At 44.7% G+C, this 18799-nt stretch overlaps 1 protein-coding gene across 2 annotated transcripts in view; it reads right to left on the reverse strand.

Annotated features, from left to right (window-relative positions):
- The window catches only part of PITPNC1 (phosphatidylinositol transfer protein cytoplasmic 1), a 234592-nt gene that overhangs the window by 42115 nt on the left and 173678 nt on the right, over positions 1–18799 (reverse strand). For both annotated transcript variants that reach the window (XM_046675541.1, XM_046675542.1), the window contains exon 6: positions 3073–3168. In XM_046675541.1, coding sequence (XP_046531497.1) covers positions 3073–3168 — 96 coding nt within the window. The remainder of the gene's footprint in view (positions 1–3072; positions 3169–18799) is intronic.

Here is an 18799-nt window from a genome sequence, read left to right on the forward strand (position 1 = left end):
AGCATCTCTGGCCACTAGTTGCTGGTAGCACCTCCAAGTTGTAACAATCAAAAATGTCTCCAGACATTTTAAGCGTCCTTGTGGGGCAAGACTGTGCCCAGCTGAGAAGCACCGCTCTAGAGGATGGTTTTCCATTGCATCTTACTGGATCTCTCAGCAGCCTTCAGCACAACTGATCCCTCTCTTCCTCTTGAACTTGCATTCCTGGATGCAGTCTCCTTCTAACTCTCTGTCCAATTCTTTGTAGGTTCCCGGGGCCTCCCCATCCTCTTCCTGATCTCCAAATGCTGCCATCCCTTAATGCTCGGATCTGAGCCCCTTCCCCATTATACTTTGTGCTTTCTCTCTCTCATCTAGCCCCAGGATTTTAACTATCTTCTATTTGCCAAATACTCCCAAATTTATCTCCAGCCCAGATCTCTCATCTAAGCTCCAGACTCATTTCTGCTTATTCTAGATATCTCGCTGGTATCAAAAAGTCCAACCATCTTTCTCCAAAATCCAATCCTTTTCTCACTCCTGTCCATCTGTTGTCCAAGCCATAAATCTTAAGGTTATTCTGACTCTTCCTTTTCTCTCATCTTCATATCCAGTCCATCACCAATCCCTGTCAATTCTATCTTCAAAATAGACCTCAAAACCATCTGCTCCCCATCTGCCAATTCAAGCCAAGATATAAGCTAAAGAAACAATAACATAGATAACTCTAATGACCTCAGTGGTTTCCTGACTTCCACTGTGCTCCTTTCCAGCCCATTCTCCATCCAGAGCAATCTCTTAAAAGCACAAATCAGATCATATGATGCCCCAGCTTTAGCTTTTTCAAAGGCATTCTACTGCACTTGAATAAAATCTCAGTGTCTTGCACGGCCCCATCCTCCTTTCCAACCTCTCTTGTGCCATTCTTCCTCTTGTTTCTGCTGCCACCGCCATGCTGGCCTCCTTTCACTTCCTCATGCGTGTCACCTTGAGACTCCCGCACATGCTGTTCCCTCCACTTGGAGCACCATCCCCCAGCTGTTTTCATCCTGTGGGTCTCAGCACAACTGTCAATTCTTCCAGAACATCTTTCCTGATCCTATCCTCTTAAATTCAGTTCTCCTATCATGGTCCCTTCCTGCTCACTTCCTTCTGGCATTTGCAACTTTTAACTCCATAGGTACCTATGTAATTATTTCTTTATTGTTTGGCTCCCCTGCTAGATTGGAAGTGTCCTGAGGGAAGGGACCCTCAGTGTCTCTTCTGCTCATTGCCATGTCCGTGTCTTCATATTGTATGTGACACTCAATGAGTACTCAGTAAATATTTATTGAATGAATGACAATTCACCTCTCATTTCCTTGGTCAAACTGCATCCAGAAAAGAATACTGTATGACCCAGGGAAATGAATGACTGTGGGGCACAAAGAAAAAGCTCTTGAGTGTCTGTGTAAATGACACGAAACTTTCCAGTGGTGGTTCTTGGGAGCACAAAGTGCAGGGAGATGAGTCAGCCACCTGCTGACTAGAAATGACACTTGGTGATGTCATTAATATCCCATATTTGTCCCAAGACTTTCACAGAATCAGGAGGGAACTCCTGAAGTACCACACAGGACTACACCAAAGCCCTCAGAGGACAAGTGAAATTAGTTCAGAGTTTTCTGGCAACACTGCTTTCCTGGAAGGCCCAGAGCTTCCAAGGAGGCCAGGACACCCAGGTAGGACAGTGGCCCCCCCCAGGCCCAAGGGGCAATGGGGCATCAGCTTTACCCAATGTCTTGCATGATGCTCTGCACATGACGGAGGCCCCATAAGTTTTGGTGGACTTGATATGAAACCTTTAAGTGTCTCCACAGAGTGAGAGAAGGGGAGACCACGTTTATTCTCTTCAGCGGGTCCACGGTTAGGCAGAGAGCATTTCATTTTGTTTTTCTGAAAATTCACAAGTGTGGTTGGCTGCAGAGCGTAGTGTAAACTGAATATGTTAAAAAGCTCAGCCTCTGAGTCAAACTGAGAGTAATTCACATCAGCCTCTCCCTGCTCCTTCAATGGACAGCAGCTGCAGAGCGCACGGCTGCAATTAAGCAGCCAAGCATTTGCTAAGATCAGGTTAGACTTTTATACGCAAACAAATCCTAAAATGCAGAGGCAAAACAATCTGAACCGTATTGGCAGGCCAGTTTGTGTAACGGTGGAATTCCTTTTTAATGAGTTTATTTACTATGTCTTAAATCGGCCTTAATGAACCTGAGAGAAGAGTTTCAAGGTCCGTGTGTTACGGCTCAAGGATGAGTCTGGGGCCCTGAGTCCAAACATCTTGTGATTGGTTGCATGTTGCTAAACAACAAAAATAGCCTGCATCTGTTGCGGTTGCAGAGCTGGGCTGTTATTTACAAGGGGGTCACCCAAGTGCTGTCAGCAGCCATTAATAAAATACTAACGGGACAGAAATGGTGACTTACACCAACAGTGAAATGAAAAGGGCGGACCAAGGCAAACAGCGGTAGGGTGGAAGCTGTAGAGAAAGATATTCTCTTAAATTTATTCTCAGTCAAGATGAAAACAGGAGAAGCCGTCGTGAGGGTGCTTCTTGTCTTGAGAGCAAGGTTTCGTGCTGAGATGAGCTGTCAAAGCTTCGGTATTCATTCAGAAAGGATGGACTGAGCATTTTCTTTGTGTTAGACCCCAAAGACACAAATAAAACCCAGCCTCTGCCCTCACAGAGCAGGCAGATGGGGAGACTGGCTGTGCAGAGACCTGGCAAAAGAGGACGCCAGAGGGGGCTGCTGTTTTTTTTAGAGAGGCCAGGGTGTTGGATGGTTCAAGCCTTGTGAATATTTTGCCATCCAGAATGATGGCAGAGTTGAGAAGACAAGTAGACTAAATTGAATTGAATGGCAGCCAGGGCCAATGACGTGCCCTGAGGAGTAGGGACTTAATTTTGAGAACTGCATTAAAGAATCCAGCAAGATGTCAAACCAAACTGAGCCAACACAAAGACAGACGGAAGTCTCCCAGGTTAGGACGCACTTAGTAAGTATTTGTTGAATGAATGAATCTCTTCCACATGTCATCTCATCTACTGCTTACCTCAGATTCTTTGTAGTAACGTTCTGGAATTTCATCGCAGGCAATATCAATAAAGCAAACTTCTCTCTCTAGGTCTTTGGCTTCATTGTCGAAAATCTGAAAGAGCAGAGCAGCATATCAAAGGTCAGTGATAGCAGATGATCTTCTTGAGATGCCCGCGGGTTGCACCACCGTGCCCGAGGCGGAATGACACCCCACAGAGCATCCTCACATGGCTCAGTGCCCCTGGCTAGTGCTTTCCACCTGCCTCGGAATGTGCCAGAATCATGAAAGACTTTTATTCACTGCCTACATTTTGTCACATCAGAGGCAGCTGTAGCATCCATCACCACTTGGTGAGGGGTAAAAGAAAACGTGGGCTGTTTTTAGAAGTTCAAGAGTAAAGAAATAAATCTCTTCCAAAAATGAAGTACGCTGATTTTTGGCAGTAAGTCTGAACAGGGGCATGAGGAGGCTGGAAAAGGTCTGGCTAGATATGAGACAAAAAGCAATAATATAGCCCAAGCTTTAGAGAAGAAAAATGTGGGGTTTTTCATTAAAATTTTTCTATACATCTAATTTCACAAATAATACAGGCACATTGCAGAAAATACAGATAAACAAAAAGAAGAAAATAAAAATTGTCTACAATCCTATTACCCAGGGATAAACACGTGTATTATTCTAGATCATCTGAGTACACATAGGGGTAGAAGGTGGAGCTTGGAAAGATGGACACTGCTTCTGCCAGTCTACTCCAGGTTCCACTGGCCGAGAATGTCCATCACTTGCAAAAAAAGCCCATAAGACAGCCAGATATATAGATATAAATTTTGGTGGGCAGATCAAGTTCCTCTAGTTTTTCCCATTGCCATTTTTCTGGTCTAAAGGGATGGTCTTCCCGGCCCTTCTGAAGGAGAGTAAACAGATTAAGTTTGCAAAACCACTTCACCCTTGGAGGAAGCCTTAACTGTATTCCCACCTCACTGCTAATTCCTTCAGGGGAGTCATCCTTTAACACTAATTAAATCTGACTCTTCAGAAGAGACTGAAATAATTTGGAAGAACAGGGTAGTTGATGCCTAAGCACATTGCCTTGACACAAATTTGGTGCCTATTAATGACATGAGCTCCCACAGGACAGCATCTCCAAGGCTCTTTACATGCTACACTCTCCTCAGCTTGATTCTCAAGTTGAAACTATTAATCCTTTCCAAATGCCTTCTGAGTAATATTTGTGCTGGTAATTATCCTCCAAGTCTGCTGTTTGCTCTGTCACCTCATTTTCTTCTAAAATGGTTGGAGACTAGACTCTTCAGATTTGTCCAAGGAGATTAACTCCCCAGTCTGACCTGAGGTGGCCACGGCTTTTTCCTCAAAGGCGGGGAAAGACTGGTTCTTGGATCAGCTCTGATCCCTTCCATTGCCACTTGAAGTCAAGTCTTTTGGGACAATCCTAAAGTGTTTGGGAGGGACAGGTGGATTGCTTGGAAATGAAATAGAGAGATGGTGGGGAAACCAGGTCAAGTTTGAGTGGAAAACTAATACTGGGTCTGATGTTGCTTGCACGAGTGTTTCTCTTTCTTTTTTTGCATGTCTCTTTTAAGCGTGTGCCAAGAGAAGAAAGATATGTGCCTCATTAAGAAAACAAAACAAAACTGAATACCCCAGAGGGAAGTGAGCTTGTAGACAGTAAATTACAAAAGAAGTTAGAGAGGTTTGACATTTATTGGTGGTAAAATTTACAGGACTGAAAGAAGGGGAAATAAACAAGAATTAAGGGAATTATTGACAGATTATGTGGCTTTTCTTAATTTAATTCAAACATTTGGATCAGCCATTATACCAGTTATCACATTATCGCCTCTCAGCTCCAAACTCGCCCTTTAGTTTCTGCTCTGAGATAATGGACTGGACCCTGCTTGCACTTCTCCTTTACAGTGAGTACAACATTAAGCCATGTACTGGAGGGGCCCGGTAGGAAGAAGGGGGCTTCTCTTCCTGGTTTGCATCTTACTCCTGCTGCAGAGCCTGTCAGTGGGGACATTCAGTAGTGCTCTGTCCTCCTCGCATGCCCAGAGTGCATAGTTGCTTGGTGACCTTGCAGCCCTGGCCCTCATGGTGGCCGTCCTGATGTAGGCACCATGCACTCCAAGCTTAGCGTTGGAAGGGGCGCCCTGACGCTGTACATTTGCCCACCAGTCTCATCTCACTTGCACTCAGAGGGCTGTTTTCCGCTGACCAGCAACTGTGGACCAGCCGTGGTCCAGGAAATCCAGGAAACTTCTCCACCACCCAGTGGGCTATGACCACAACTTCTCCAGTGATGTCTGAGTCGCAGACGTGGAGAGGGGCCCCTTCCAGGTTGGTCCTTCCTCATGTATTCTCTCTCAGCTTAGGTACCCTTTAGAGTTCTCTTTACACCTTTATAGTTACTCCTATCAAAGTTTACTAATTCCTTATATAACGCTTCCCTGTTCAAACTATTTTATGGTTTATGCCTCCTGATGGGGCCCTGACTGATACCCTCACTGCACAAATGTGCTGTCCTCAGCTTTGGGGGCTACAAAGATAAGGAGGGCGAAGTTCTTGCCCTGAAAGAGTTACCATCTAGTGGGAGAGACAGACTGGGAAGCTATTCCCAAAAATACAAGGCAGACTAAAGTATTTGCTACAAAAGAAAGAATAGCCTGTAAAGCCAGGGAGAGGAGTCACTTACGTTGACTCAACAACTGCATCATCAGGATAGTAGTGTTATTCCTAATTTTCAGATGAGAAAACCAAGGCTCAAAAAAGTAAAGAGCTTTGCACAAGGTCACAGAGCCAGTCAGTAGAGAAGCTCAAATTCAGGGCAAGTCTCCAGCCTTCATAACTGGGCTCCTCCCGGGATAAAAGGCTGCCTCTTGGCACCCAACCGAGAAGATCAATATCAGTCAAAAGTGCTTCCTGCTTCTTTCCAGAAAGATGAAATTGGGAATCTGGTTCTCCTCCTGCTACTTATAAAATGTATGTCCTGAGGAGCTGTTACTGGGAACTCTCCAAAGACTTGGTGCTTTTCTGCTCTTTTGCTGAATAGCTAAGGCTGCAGTAGACTCTACTTAGCTACCCTTCAGTTCAACTCTGGTCCCCTTCATTAATATGACACAATTTTCACATTGAAGTCCCAGAAATACCAAGCACCTTTCAGTAAATGTTTCAGGGTGAGGTGAGGTTCCCAACACCTGAACAAAGCCACAAAAAATCACTTTGAGGACCTCAACAATCTCTACAGGCTTGAGATTACAAAGAGCCCTAATTTCTAATAAATAATTAATCTCTCAATGATTAGAGATTTTAGGAGATGCTCTTAGGTGCTCAATAAGTGCCTGCTGAATTAATGGAAGGCATTAGCTTCTACTTTCCAAGGAGAATCTATGGCAGGAATATTGCTTACTAATTGATTTTAGCTTCCTTTCATGAGCTGGAGTTCTATTTCCTTGGTTGTAAGCATCCTAACTTTCCAGAATTCCCAGTATAGGGCTCAATGTAGAGTGGAAACCTCAGAGTATGGGCTGACGGGTCCTACATTGGGAATCAGGAGAGCTGAGTTTGAATTCAGTTTTCTCTTCCGTGTAACCCTCGGCAAGACCCTGCACCTCCTTTGGGTCTCCATATCCTCATCTGCAAAAGAACAGGCTTAGTCGAGATGGATGGCTGTCGGGGAGTTGTAAAATATCCTGGATTGTACCCAAAATTTGAGGAGGTGCATTTTTCTGGAGAGAGGGTTTGACCACTTTCATCTGATTATTAAAGAGATCTTTGGCCCCAGTAAGGGTGAGATCAAGTGACCCAGATGACCACGAAAATTTTCCAGTTAAAATGTCATGGTGTGGAGTGACCTCTGGGTCACGTTAGTGTCCTACCTCTTGCTCTTTGGCTCGTTCCTTCTCTGCCCCTTCACCCCACAGCCAGTCAGCTTGGGTGGTGCACAAAGGGCTGTTGGCGGGGAAACAGGAAGTGGCAGTGGTCACCATGCAGTGTAATCAGAGGCCATAGCCGGGGTGAAACAGTCTAATCTTCATGCTTAGTTTAGGGCATGATCCAGAATTAAGCCAACACTGTTACAAACAGAGGCTTAGCCAAACTATTCATTTGGGTTTTGCTAGTGGCAGCGGCAGCAGCTGCCAGAACTCTGGTCCAACCACCAGCTCTCTGAGGTGGAGTAAGAGATCTGCTGAGAAGCTTTACGACGAGATGCGCCTTGTTGATACATCAAACCAAAGCTCCTCCAGGATTGCACCTGACACAGGTGCTATTTACCTTTATGGTCTTGGGAGTTTCTTGGGCAGAATTTATCTTCTGAGATGAGAGTTAGGTTTGAGAATTAATTGTGGTACTTTCCCTTTATCTCCTATAATAACGTTCCCATCTTTGGTTATTTATCAGAGACATGCCCACCCACGAATCATCTGGAGTGGATTTCAATGCCAAACCGCTTGACTCTCTTGATCTCCCTCCCCCCCCCACCAGGCAATGAACACTCAATAAACAAAATCCTTTTAATATGAACTGAGCAATACTACAATAAGGCAAATCTCTTGAGTAAATGCTATCTTATAGATTCCAAAATAAAAAGAAAGTAATTTTCCCTTTTTTGTAAAGCATTATGAACATTAAATATCAAGCATCTTTAAAATCTTCATATACTTTGACCTAGTAAGCTTAAGCTTTGAGAATTTATCTTAAGAATCTTAAATAGAGGAAAAGCTTTATGCACAAAGATTTTCATTGTGACGTTATTGTAATGGCAAGGAAAAAAATAGAGAAAGAAAAAAAACCGCTTATATATCCCAGTATTAAAGAATGGCTAAGAAAACTGTAATAAATCCATTTGGGGAACCATTCTGTACCCATTAGTACCTCCCTTCTTAAAAACGATTTTCCCAGGAGGGTATACACTAAGGTTGGTGGATGGAGAAGGGGAGATGCCTCATATTTGATACAGGCAGATGCTAAGTCCTGTGGTTATAACTTAGAAGGGAGAAGTACACTGATAAATAGGGAATATGTCTTAATAATGTACTAGATTTCTTCCTTCAATAGGAGGGTCCTTCTAGATTTTGTAATCGCTCTGGTTTTGCTTCTAGATTTGGCGATCTCTCTTGTTACAGCCCGTCCAGGGAGAGCACTGTGTACAGACGCTTTCCAGCAGTCCACAAGCCTGGGGAGCAGGGAGCCGCAGTGCTTTCTCTGTAACAGTAATGCTCGTGAGGAAGATCCAAGTCTAGACGGGAAGTCGCCGTACTTTCCGCACATTTTTCCATAAACCTAAAACTGCTCTAAAAAATAAAGTCTATTATTTTAAAAAAAAAATTGAAGGGAAAAAAATGATCCAAGCTTAGTAGCTGTGTGGATTTTCTCTTCCTGCCATCTGCCCAAGCTACCAAGGATGCAAGGTAGAAGGGTGGTTGATTAGTAGGGATTTTGAGAAAATCTACCAGTCATCTTGTTTTATGCTTCAGATATGATTAAAGGGACAAGGAACGCCAGCTAAGCCGCTGTTTTCTTCTAACTTTATTTCACTGTACTGGAGAGGTCTCAGGGGAAAGCAATCAGCTAAGACACACCAACAAAGAATAGGTTCAGCGAAAAGGACAAGTGGCAGCAGAATTATTGTTTTAACCATGCTTTCATTTTTTTTTTTTTTTTTTAAAGATTTTATTTTTTCCTTTTTCTCCCCAAAGCCCCCCCGGTACATTGTTGTGTATTCTTCGTTGTGGGTTCTTCTAGTTGTGGCATGTGGGACGCTGCCTCAGCGTGGTCTGATGAGCAGTGCCATGTCCGCGCCCAGGATTCGAACCAACGAAACACTGGGCCGCCTGCAGCGGAGCGCGCGAACTTAACCACTCAGCCACGGGGCCAGCCCCAACCATGCTTTCATTTTAATGCTCTGGATTTGCAAAGTGGCCATGGGTTTGGTGGAGGGTCAGGGATGCTGGTCCCTGATTAGTACATTAGGCGTTTGGGGCTAGAGTTGGTTCACAGTTTATTGATTATTATCTAACAGCAGCATACCTGGTGGGGAAAGCACAACGGCTGGGAAAAAATAGTGCAAGTTATCGATGAGGAAAACCATCATTCCATTACCCTACCTCTACTGGTATTCTCACCAGGAACATTTTTGTGCCTACACAATTCAATGGTGACTGTTTCATAAATATGTACGTTCTATGATCCAACCTAAGAGCATGCAGCTTGTCTTCCACATTGCTATTAAGACAGCAAGAAAAAAGGATGGTCTTTTTTGGTCTCTGAAAACATTTCTGCTTCCTTCCCCACCCCAGAATAGAGAGCTAGGTAACTGCTATTTGTTCTAAAGGTGGAATTACTTCAAGACAGTGCTCTGAAGAGAAGAGACTAGGTGTCCAGCAATCAATAAACTAGCAAATAATTATTAAGCACTACTTTATATGTTCAACACTGAACCTCTTCAAACGTGTGAGATAAGGTCCACTCTCAAGGGGGCCTACGATTTTGTAGAGAATAGATTCAGTGCAAGATTTAACCAACATAGCTACATAACCACATAAGATATAATCTATATGTTACTAAAGTACTATGTACTAAAGGGTGTGCTTCAGACAAGAGTACTCCAATCCGAATTCAGCAAGGAGGAAACTCAACCAAAGCTGGTAGTAGTCGGGGCCCAGGATCATTATTTAACTAGCAAAGGTGATTCAAAAGACTGGCCATTTGATGCTATTAGGAAAGGGTATTCCAGCTCCACCATTCAGTGTAGCACAGAGACATCAGAGCCTGGGGTATAACTTAGGGCTGCTGGAGTTTCTGTCTGGGGGGGCCCAGAGAACTGTCTGCTGGTGCCAGGGGCACTGGGGTAAGTGATGGCCCTAGACCCACTCCTGAAACGACTTTGGTCTTGGAGCCAAATTGGAGCCCCATCTGGTAATATGGTGGGAGGTAAACTGCTTTGATGTAATCCTCATCAAATGCTCCACTCGCCATTGGATTTAGTGGGTATTAAGGCTGAGTAAAGGAAACTCATCTATCAGGGTCAGGCCATTTTGCCTTAGATACTGGGTAAACCTCAGTGCTTCCCTGGAGAATGCTCCCTGGTGGAAAATATCATTAGGGCTTCAGTGCAGAAGGGAAAACTGTCTTTCCAAAGCCAGCAGGAGTCACAAAGCAAACTGAAGGCAAAGGTTTCCACCCACAGTGTATGAGAAAATTCCATCCCTAATGAGGTGGTAATGACACCTGTGCAGAGCTGCTGGCGGGGTGGAGAGCGGTGAGAGATGGGGCTGGGGAGCTCCAAAGAATGCCTCTGCGGATCCTGGTGGAATGTTCTTGTGCTGTTTTGTTTTCCTTACACTGTCCTCTCTCCTTAGGTTGCCAGCTCACTTACCTTCCAGTGTATGGGTTTGAGTTTTAAAGGACTCCAAATAGACAATGGGAGGAAGGGACTCAAAAGGAGTCTTCTTTTCCGAAAGCTGTCTTTGGGCTAAGTTTAACTTCCAGGTGTTCTAGCTACAGGATCCTGGAAGGAGGCAGTGAAGGAGGATGGGGTAAAGCTCTTAGGGGTGTGAGCTGGCAAAGTGAGGACCCCTTTGTGAGGAGAAAGGGTTCAGGGAGTGAGAGGGGAGAAAACAGTACTACTGTTTATAAACTGGGTGGAATATTCTCATGACCCAGCAAGCCTACGGTGTATTAGGTGGCACTAGGGAGGGGCCGTTGTGTTAGGAGAGGATGGGGGTGGGGACAGGTAAAGCTCTCGAAGGAAGTGTGGAGCTCTAGGTGGTGGGAGACAGCCAGATCAGAGATGAAGACGGGTGGTGGAGTAAGGTGGCCTCCCTCAGATCATCTGTGGGTCTTCTGCACATTATCTGCAGGTCTCCGGACACTAACCAAGGGAAGCTGGCAGGGCTCCCAAGCAGGATATAGAGTTCCCAATTGAATGAGGACAGCTCCCACCTTGGCAGTGGAGTAAGGATGCCAGTGGGGGCTTTGGAAGGCCAGGAAACATGACTAGAAAAGAATCAACACATGTCAAGCCACCTTGAGGGAGCTGATTCAAACAATTAGGGCATTCATGTTGTCAGGAAAGGAGGCCAGCCTGCTTCTTGCACCAGTCAATGAATACGTTTCTCTGTGTTCGTTTAAGTTAACTAAACTCTTGAAGAGAACTCTCTGCCAAGAAGGCTTGCAAGACAGGTGCTTGAGGAAGTTCAATGGAATGGTCATTCCCAGCTGAAGACAGAGAAACATGTGGTAGACTTCACAATTGTTCAGTCTGGACCCTTCATGGTTGAACTAGCATAGAAGGCACACCCTCCAGGGTTTTTCTTTTTCAAGTTTCTCGAGAACTAGATGTTTTTAACTAGAAAAATGTAGTCGAGTACAAGAAAGAAATTAGCAACCACTCATAAAGGTTATACATATCTTAATCCTCTAATCCTTCTAGTATGGGACAGACAAAAAATTTTAAATTAACGCTACACAAAATCTAGTGCCATATCGTTCACAAAAATAAATAACTCAATATCTTTAGTAAGATATGTTGATCTTTGTTTTTTATTTTAGACTCCCTGCCCCTGAAGCAATCATTTTTTTATTGATTTTTTGGGGGTGTACAGTTCTATGAATTTTAACACATGTTTGGATTCCTGTAACCACCACTATGATTAAGATACAGAGTAGTTCCATCACCCCAAGAAACTCATTTATAGTCACAGTCTCCCCACACCCCAGTCCCTGGCAACCACTGATCTGTTCTCCATCTCTACAGTTTTGGTCTTTCTGAGAACGTCATACAAATGGAATCACACACATTTTAATCCTTTGAGACTGGCTCCTTTCACTCAGTACAATGCCTTTGAGATTCATCCTGTTGTGCAAACCAGAGGTCATCCTTTTTATTGCTAAGTAGCATTTCATTGTGTGGATTTACAGCAATTTGTTTATCTATTTCCCTGTTTCTAGTTTGGGAAAATTATGAATGGAGCTGCTGAAAGCACTTATGGACATGTTTTTGTGTGAACGCAAGTTTCACTTCTCTAGAGTACATACTCAGGAGTGGGTAGGGTGTATGTTGATTCTTCTTTATAAGCAGATGCATGGATACTCCTCTAGTGGATTGAATGGTGTCCCCTCCACCCCCATTCATGTCCACTAAGAACTTCAGAATATGACCTTATTTGGAGATAGGGTCTTTGCAGATATAATTAGCTAAGGATTGCCATGGACTGAATGTTTGTGTCCCCCCAAAATTCTTATGGTGAAACCTGATGCCCAATGTGATGGTATCAGGAGGTGAGGTCTTTGGGAGGTGCTTAGGTTATTAGGGTGGCCCTCATGCATGGGATTAGTGCTCTTATGAAAGAGACTCCAGGGGCCAGCTGGGTGGCATAGTGGTTAAGTGTGCGCTCTCTGCTTTGGTGGCCTGGGGTTCGCCGGTTTGGATCCTGGGTGCAGACTTACACCCTGCTCATCAAGCCATCCTGAGGCGGCGTCCGACATAGAAGAACTAGAAGGACATACAACTATGTACTGGGGCTTTGGTGAAGAAAAAAAAGAGAGAGACTCCACAGAGCTCCCTGGACCCTTCCACCATGTGAGGATATAAGAAGTCGGCAGTCTGCAGCACAGAAGAGGGCCCTCACCAGAGCCCAGCCAGGCTGGCACCCTGATTTTGGACTTTCTGACTCCAGAACTGTGAGAAATGAATTTCTGTGGTTTATAAGCCTCCCAGTGTATGGTATTTTGTTATAGAAAACTGAACGGACTAAGATAAGGATCTAGAAACAAAATCATCCTGGATTTAAGATGGCCCCTAAATCCCTGACTGGTGTCCTTATAAGAAGAGGACACAGAGAGACACACAAGGAGAAGATCATGTAAAGACAGGCAGAGATTGGAGCGATACTGTCATAGGCCAAGGGATGCCTGAAGCCACCAGAAGAGGGAAGGAGCAAGGAAAGATTCCTCCCTAGAGCCTTTGGAGCGAGCACGGCCCTGCCAACACCTTGATTCCAAACTTCCAGCCTCCAGAACTGTGAGAGAATAAATTTCTGTTGTTTTAAGCCCCTCAGTTTGTGTTAATTTGTTATGGCAGCCCAAGGAAATGAAGACAACACTCTACTTTTCTTTTTTTTTAGGATCCCTTTCTTCCATTCTGAAGACCAAGATGACTCTCCATTCTCCGGAGCTGGAAAAGCTGGCCTTCCCAGAGGCCTCACTGCCCTGAACTCTCATGAATGAAGGCACTTGGGCCTTTTTTGTTCTGTTACTCAATGTGCGCAGGGAAAAGAAAGAGGTTAGAAAACAAGAAGAAAATTCAAAAAGAACACTAAATGTGGACTTCAGACTGGTGACAAAGACTCTCCTTAACCAAACTCGAGTCAGGCTCCTCTAGGTCCTCTTTTTGACCAGGCCTTACCCTTGGGCTCTGACCTTGGCCCATCTAGTCCGGTTTTAGCAAGAATTCTGTTGAGATGGTCTAGGGAAAAATCCCCTACTATTGATATCTTATCACCCTGGCCTGCCTTCAGCAAGAATTCTGTCGAGTTCGCCAGAATCCCCCTTCTACCTGCTGACCGCGACCCTGCACCTTGGCTCTCAATCTCCTCTAGTCCTTGTCGTGCCCAATCTCTCTCCCCTACTACAAAACCCCACTGCAGTAGACCCCCTGGATGAAGTCGGCCTTCTTCATTCTTCTTTAGCAAGTGTCATGAATAATTTTTTCTTTGACATCGGCTGGTGGTGGAGATTTGTCCTTCTCCTTTCTCCACCCACCTCAAAGGTTGCAGAAAGTTCAGAAACAACAGACAGAAACCTGATGACAACAGTATGGAAGGGACAGAAAGACAGGAATAACATAGGGCATTGCTCATCGGTAAAGTTCAAAATAAAAAGCTGCTGGTCAACGTAGCTGGGCTTGAGAACAAGAGAGAGAGAAATGAGGAAAGGATGCCTGCGAAAGCAGCAGGGCGGAGATCTGAGCGTAACAGAGCATAGCACGGTGGATATGAATTCACAGTGTGATCTCTTTGAAGGAAAGGACACTTCTTTCTATTCCAGGATTTGTGTCTAGAAAGAGCTCTGCCATACGAGGGGAGGGTGGAGAACCATTCTGTGCTGTGGCCTGAAGTCCCATGCAGAGAACAACGGTGAACCCTGGTTCATTCGGGTGAGATGAAAGGTGAGGAAGAAGGTTCAAGAGACAGAAATCAACGTGACATAGAGAAATAGATTAGGATTGGAAAAGCAACGTTCTAACAAGGTGCTCTAGGGCACGGTGACTAATTAAGAAGAAGATGGAAAAGTACATTAAAGTAATGCAGAAGGGTCACGAATGCTGTGACTCAATTCATTTACTAAAAAGGCTTTAATGGCACAAAAACACTTCTAAGTTACGGTTCCCAGAGCAGCTGTAACAAGGCTCTTTTCATAAGCTTTGTCTCATTTCAGCACAGAGCGATCTCAATTCAAATTCTTCCTCTGGGCCACGGCCCCCTTTGGACACAGAGACTGTGTCATGAGATCAGGCCAACTCTTCACATGGGCACGTGTGGGTACTGGCACCTGAGATGGTGCATGGTTTCCCTGCAGCATGATCAATAATGTTTCCTAAAATAAGTCAGAAGCTGAGCTTAAAATAGTTTCAATTTCTCCCAGTTCCTTCTTATTTCAAGCCATAGGGTGGTCTCCGGGAACTAGAATGGCTGGTTTTCTCTCCAGTTGACAAATTGATATTTAACTTGGAAGGGCTCACATGCTCGCTGTGGGCCAGCCTTCAATAGCCTCAGTGTTTAGGGTTTGCCGCGTCAAGGTGACTTTGATCCTTGTCCTTCCCTAAGCCTCTTTTGAACCTAAACAATGAATCCTTTGCACAAAGAGGCAGAGTTCCCAACACAGAAAAATTACTGGTACCTGCTTTTCCCTGAGAAGCTACCAAGTCAGCCTTGAGGGAGGAGAATAAAATATGGAGACAGATGGCTAGCTGAGGGCTGCATGGTGGGACGGCCACACCCGGAAGTCAAAAGACAATGAGGAGAGTCGCAGGAAGGCTGCCAGCAGCTTTACTCTCTGGAGGCCAGAGTTTCCTTCTCCTGTTCGCCAAACAAGCGTCCTGAGGTACTTCACGAAGGGCCTGTGTCTCCTTCCAGCTCGTTCCTGGCGTGCCTCTCTGGGCAAAACAATGGGATGGGCACCAGCCCAAAACCACTTAAAAATCATGATAGATTGCATCTAGTGTCAGAAAAAAGCAAAATAAAGGAACAAATTGTTATATTTTCCTGGTAGGTTGTGTTTTGTTTGGTTTTCCCTTCTGCATGGATTGGTTCTAAATGCCCCCCGCCAAGGCAAAGACAGGGTACCACGCAAGGCCTTGTCGCTGAGCTCCCTCTTTTGGAGGAAGATTAGCCCTGAGCTAACATCCGCTGCCAATCCTTCTCCTTTTTGTTGAGGAAGACTGGCCCTGAGCTAACATCCGTGACTATCTTCCTCTATATCTGGGATGCCTACCACAGCATGGCTTGATGAGCAGTGAATAGGTCCACACCTGGGATCCGAAACAGCCAACCCTTGGCCACTGAGGTAGAACGTGTGAACTTAACTGCCACACCACTGGGCTGGCCCTTTTCTTGATCACTTTTTAGTAAAGCAACAATATGTATATTTTGAATTTAAAATAATGAATTCATTTTGGGGGAAATATTTGGTTATGGTTAAAATCTTGGGCTCCCAGAGATCGCAATGCCTATCTCCCTGATGGAATTGCCAGGGGAATGCTACCTCTAATAAGTGGTTTTTTAATTAATTTATTTATTTTAAAGATTTTATTTTTTCCTTTTTCTCCCCAAAGCCCCCAGGTATATAGTTGTATGTTCTTCGTTGTGGGTCCTTCTAGTTGTGGCATGTGGGACGCTGCCTCAGTGTGGTTTGATGAGCAGTGCCATGTCCACGCCCAGGATTCAAACCAATGAAACACTGGGCCGCCTGCAGCGGAGCGCGCGAACTTAACCACTCGGCCACGGGGCCAGACCCCTCTAATAAGTGGTTTGTCTCAGCTGTTGCTACTTTTGTTAAATTAAAGGGTCATAAATCACTAACATTCAGGGAAGGGTTGAACAATTATCTTTCAGCTCCAGGCTTTAAAAGTCTCCCCAGTATACAGTCAAATCTTGCAAATGGCAACAGGGCCATTGTGATTTATGTTTTAAAAACTATTAACCTATCAAACTGGAGAATCCAGAGTAAATGTCCTGGTTGGGTTGGTTTGGATAACTACCAGGACGTGGAAGATGAAATAAACTTAACAGGTGACAGCAAAAGTCTTTCATTTCACCAAATTCTGCAAATCTGGACTAACAGCATCCTAACGGCTCTAGTAAAAAGGCAGCCACTGCCTAGGTCCCAGTAAGTGCCTCAGCACTGTGCGCACACGCGGCCCCAGGCTGTGGGGAACATGCTATACAACTGATGTATCTCATTCATCTGTGTATCCCTCAGTCTTTTAATGCCTCAAATATAATCAAAGGTCAACACAATTTTTGTTTTTTCTTTTTTGCTGTTGTTGAACTGAACCATCAGGCTAAATACCATCAACTTTGAGTTTTAACATTATCATTTATTTGCTAGTGTTTCATTCTTGTGTTGTCTCCCAGCAGATGACATCTTGTTAGCCAACAAGTAGTAGCAGATGTCAAAGTTTAGAAAAAATTTGTGCAAGAAAAAAAAGAAAAAGCCCACCTACGAAGTCTCCTTCTTTCTGCAAATAGGGAAAAATCATCGCAAAATTTAGTTTAAGGGACTGAATCTCTTGGATCAAAGAATAGCTTGAGAATCACGCCTCAGCACCAACCACAGCAGGAGGCTGAGGGGCAACTTAAGATCCTTGCACAGAACATGCCCTTCCAGCATGTTCTAAATAGCACTTCCTGCACTTTAATGTGCGTGCGAATCACCTAGGGAATTTTGCTAAAATGCAGGTTCAGGTTTCGCGGGTCCTGGGTAGGGCCTGAGAGTCCAATAAACTCCCAGGTGATGCTGATGCTGAAGATTCCATAGACATCTGATATTTGGGGAATAGAAGCTTAAGGCAGGGAGTATGGAAGAAAGAGACTGCAGAGGGAAGGAGTAGCCAGGTGGAATTCCATCCCGGAGTGGAAGCCACGGTGAAGTGATCAGATTTGGGGTCTAAACGGATCCCCTCAGGCAGCTCTGTGGGAGAAGGGTTTAGTGAGACATTGTTCTGGAAAAGAGATAAGGAGCTTAACTAGGGCAATGTAGTTGGAATGGAGAAGATAGGATGGATGTAATAATTAGGAAGTAAAACCATCCAAGTAGAATTCCCAGGCTCAGCAACTTGGGTACAAAAGGCACACGGAGGCAGGGAATTTGGCCTCTTTTCCCTAATCCAATCCAACCTACTGCTGCTCTGACTGACCCTGTTAAGGCTTCATCAGCAGTGTGCAGAATTTAGAGGCCAGGGCAGAAGGAGTCTACCCTTGTCCCTGCTTCTGGGTTCTTCCTGCTTTCTCTCGGGGTGACTTTTCAGAGCAGGCAGCTGGCATCCTTCCTCCAGGGCTAGAAGAACATGTTGGCCTGAGCTCAGCCAACACTGACCCCTCACACTGGGCCCGCAACACCAGCTCTGCGATGAACGCAGCTTGGAAAACTGAAGGAGGCCAAAGGCTTCTCAAAGGTCAAAAAATAAAACACAGGGAAGCCACGCATGTTGGGGAAAGGACATTTTGAAAGTCCACACAGACCCAATATCACTAATAGAGAATTCCAGCCAAAGTTGCACACTCTGAATCTAATCGTGAGAGCACAATTAGGAAAACCCAAGAATGAGGGACATGCACAAAATGTGGCCTGTGCTTTTCAAAATGTTGGTGTCATAAAAGACAAAGAAAAGCTGAGAAATTGCTCCAGATTAGAGGAGACCAAAGAAAGTGACAACTAAATGCAAACTGTGAGCCAATAGTGGAACACAAACCACGAAGGTTTTCTATTGTTGTTCACTGTAAAAGACAATCTTGGGACAATTGGCAAAATGTAAATATGACTATATCAGATAATAGTATTGCATGAATGTTAAGTTTCCAGAATTTAATCGTTGCACTATGGTTCTGTAAGCGAAAGTCCTTGTTCTTAGGACATGCACACTCAAGTATGTAAGGGTGGAGGGTCATGCTGTCTGCAACTTACTCTCAAAGTGTTCTGGAAAAACATAATGTGTTAATATTTACGGAGAGAGAGAGAGAGACAAAGCAGATGTAGAAAAATGTTAATAGTTGGTGAATCTAGAATCACTGTATTATTCTTACAACTTCTCCGTAGCTTTGAAATTTTTTAAAATAAAAGGTTTAAAAGAAGGTCACAAGACATCGTTTGCTGGTTTGGAGAAAGCGGCTAATATGCCAGAAGCAACTCCTGAACAGGAAAACTGGGCACCTCATCCAGTCGCGAGTGACTTGCAATCTGCAAGCCCATCCGCTCTGGGGAGTCAGCACTGTGCCCTGAAATAGGGGGTGGGCAGTCCCAAAGTGCTCTTGGAAAATGCTACGTCGGCTCTGCTGCATCATGAAACTCCTGGCTCCCTCTCCCGAAACCTCAGGAGGCTGCACTCTAAAGGGAACAGCTTATTAGAAAAGCGCTGTCTTGTAAGAGATTTTACTGGGCCCCATAATGATGCTGTACCATCCCAGGGGGTGGGCACCACACACTTCCAACCACTGCACATTTC

Source organism: Equus quagga, chromosome 11 (assembly GCF_021613505.1).
Source record: "Equus quagga isolate Etosha38 chromosome 11, UCLA_HA_Equagga_1.0, whole genome shotgun sequence".
Classification (NCBI taxonomy): Eukaryota; Metazoa; Chordata; class Mammalia; order Perissodactyla; family Equidae; genus Equus; species Equus quagga.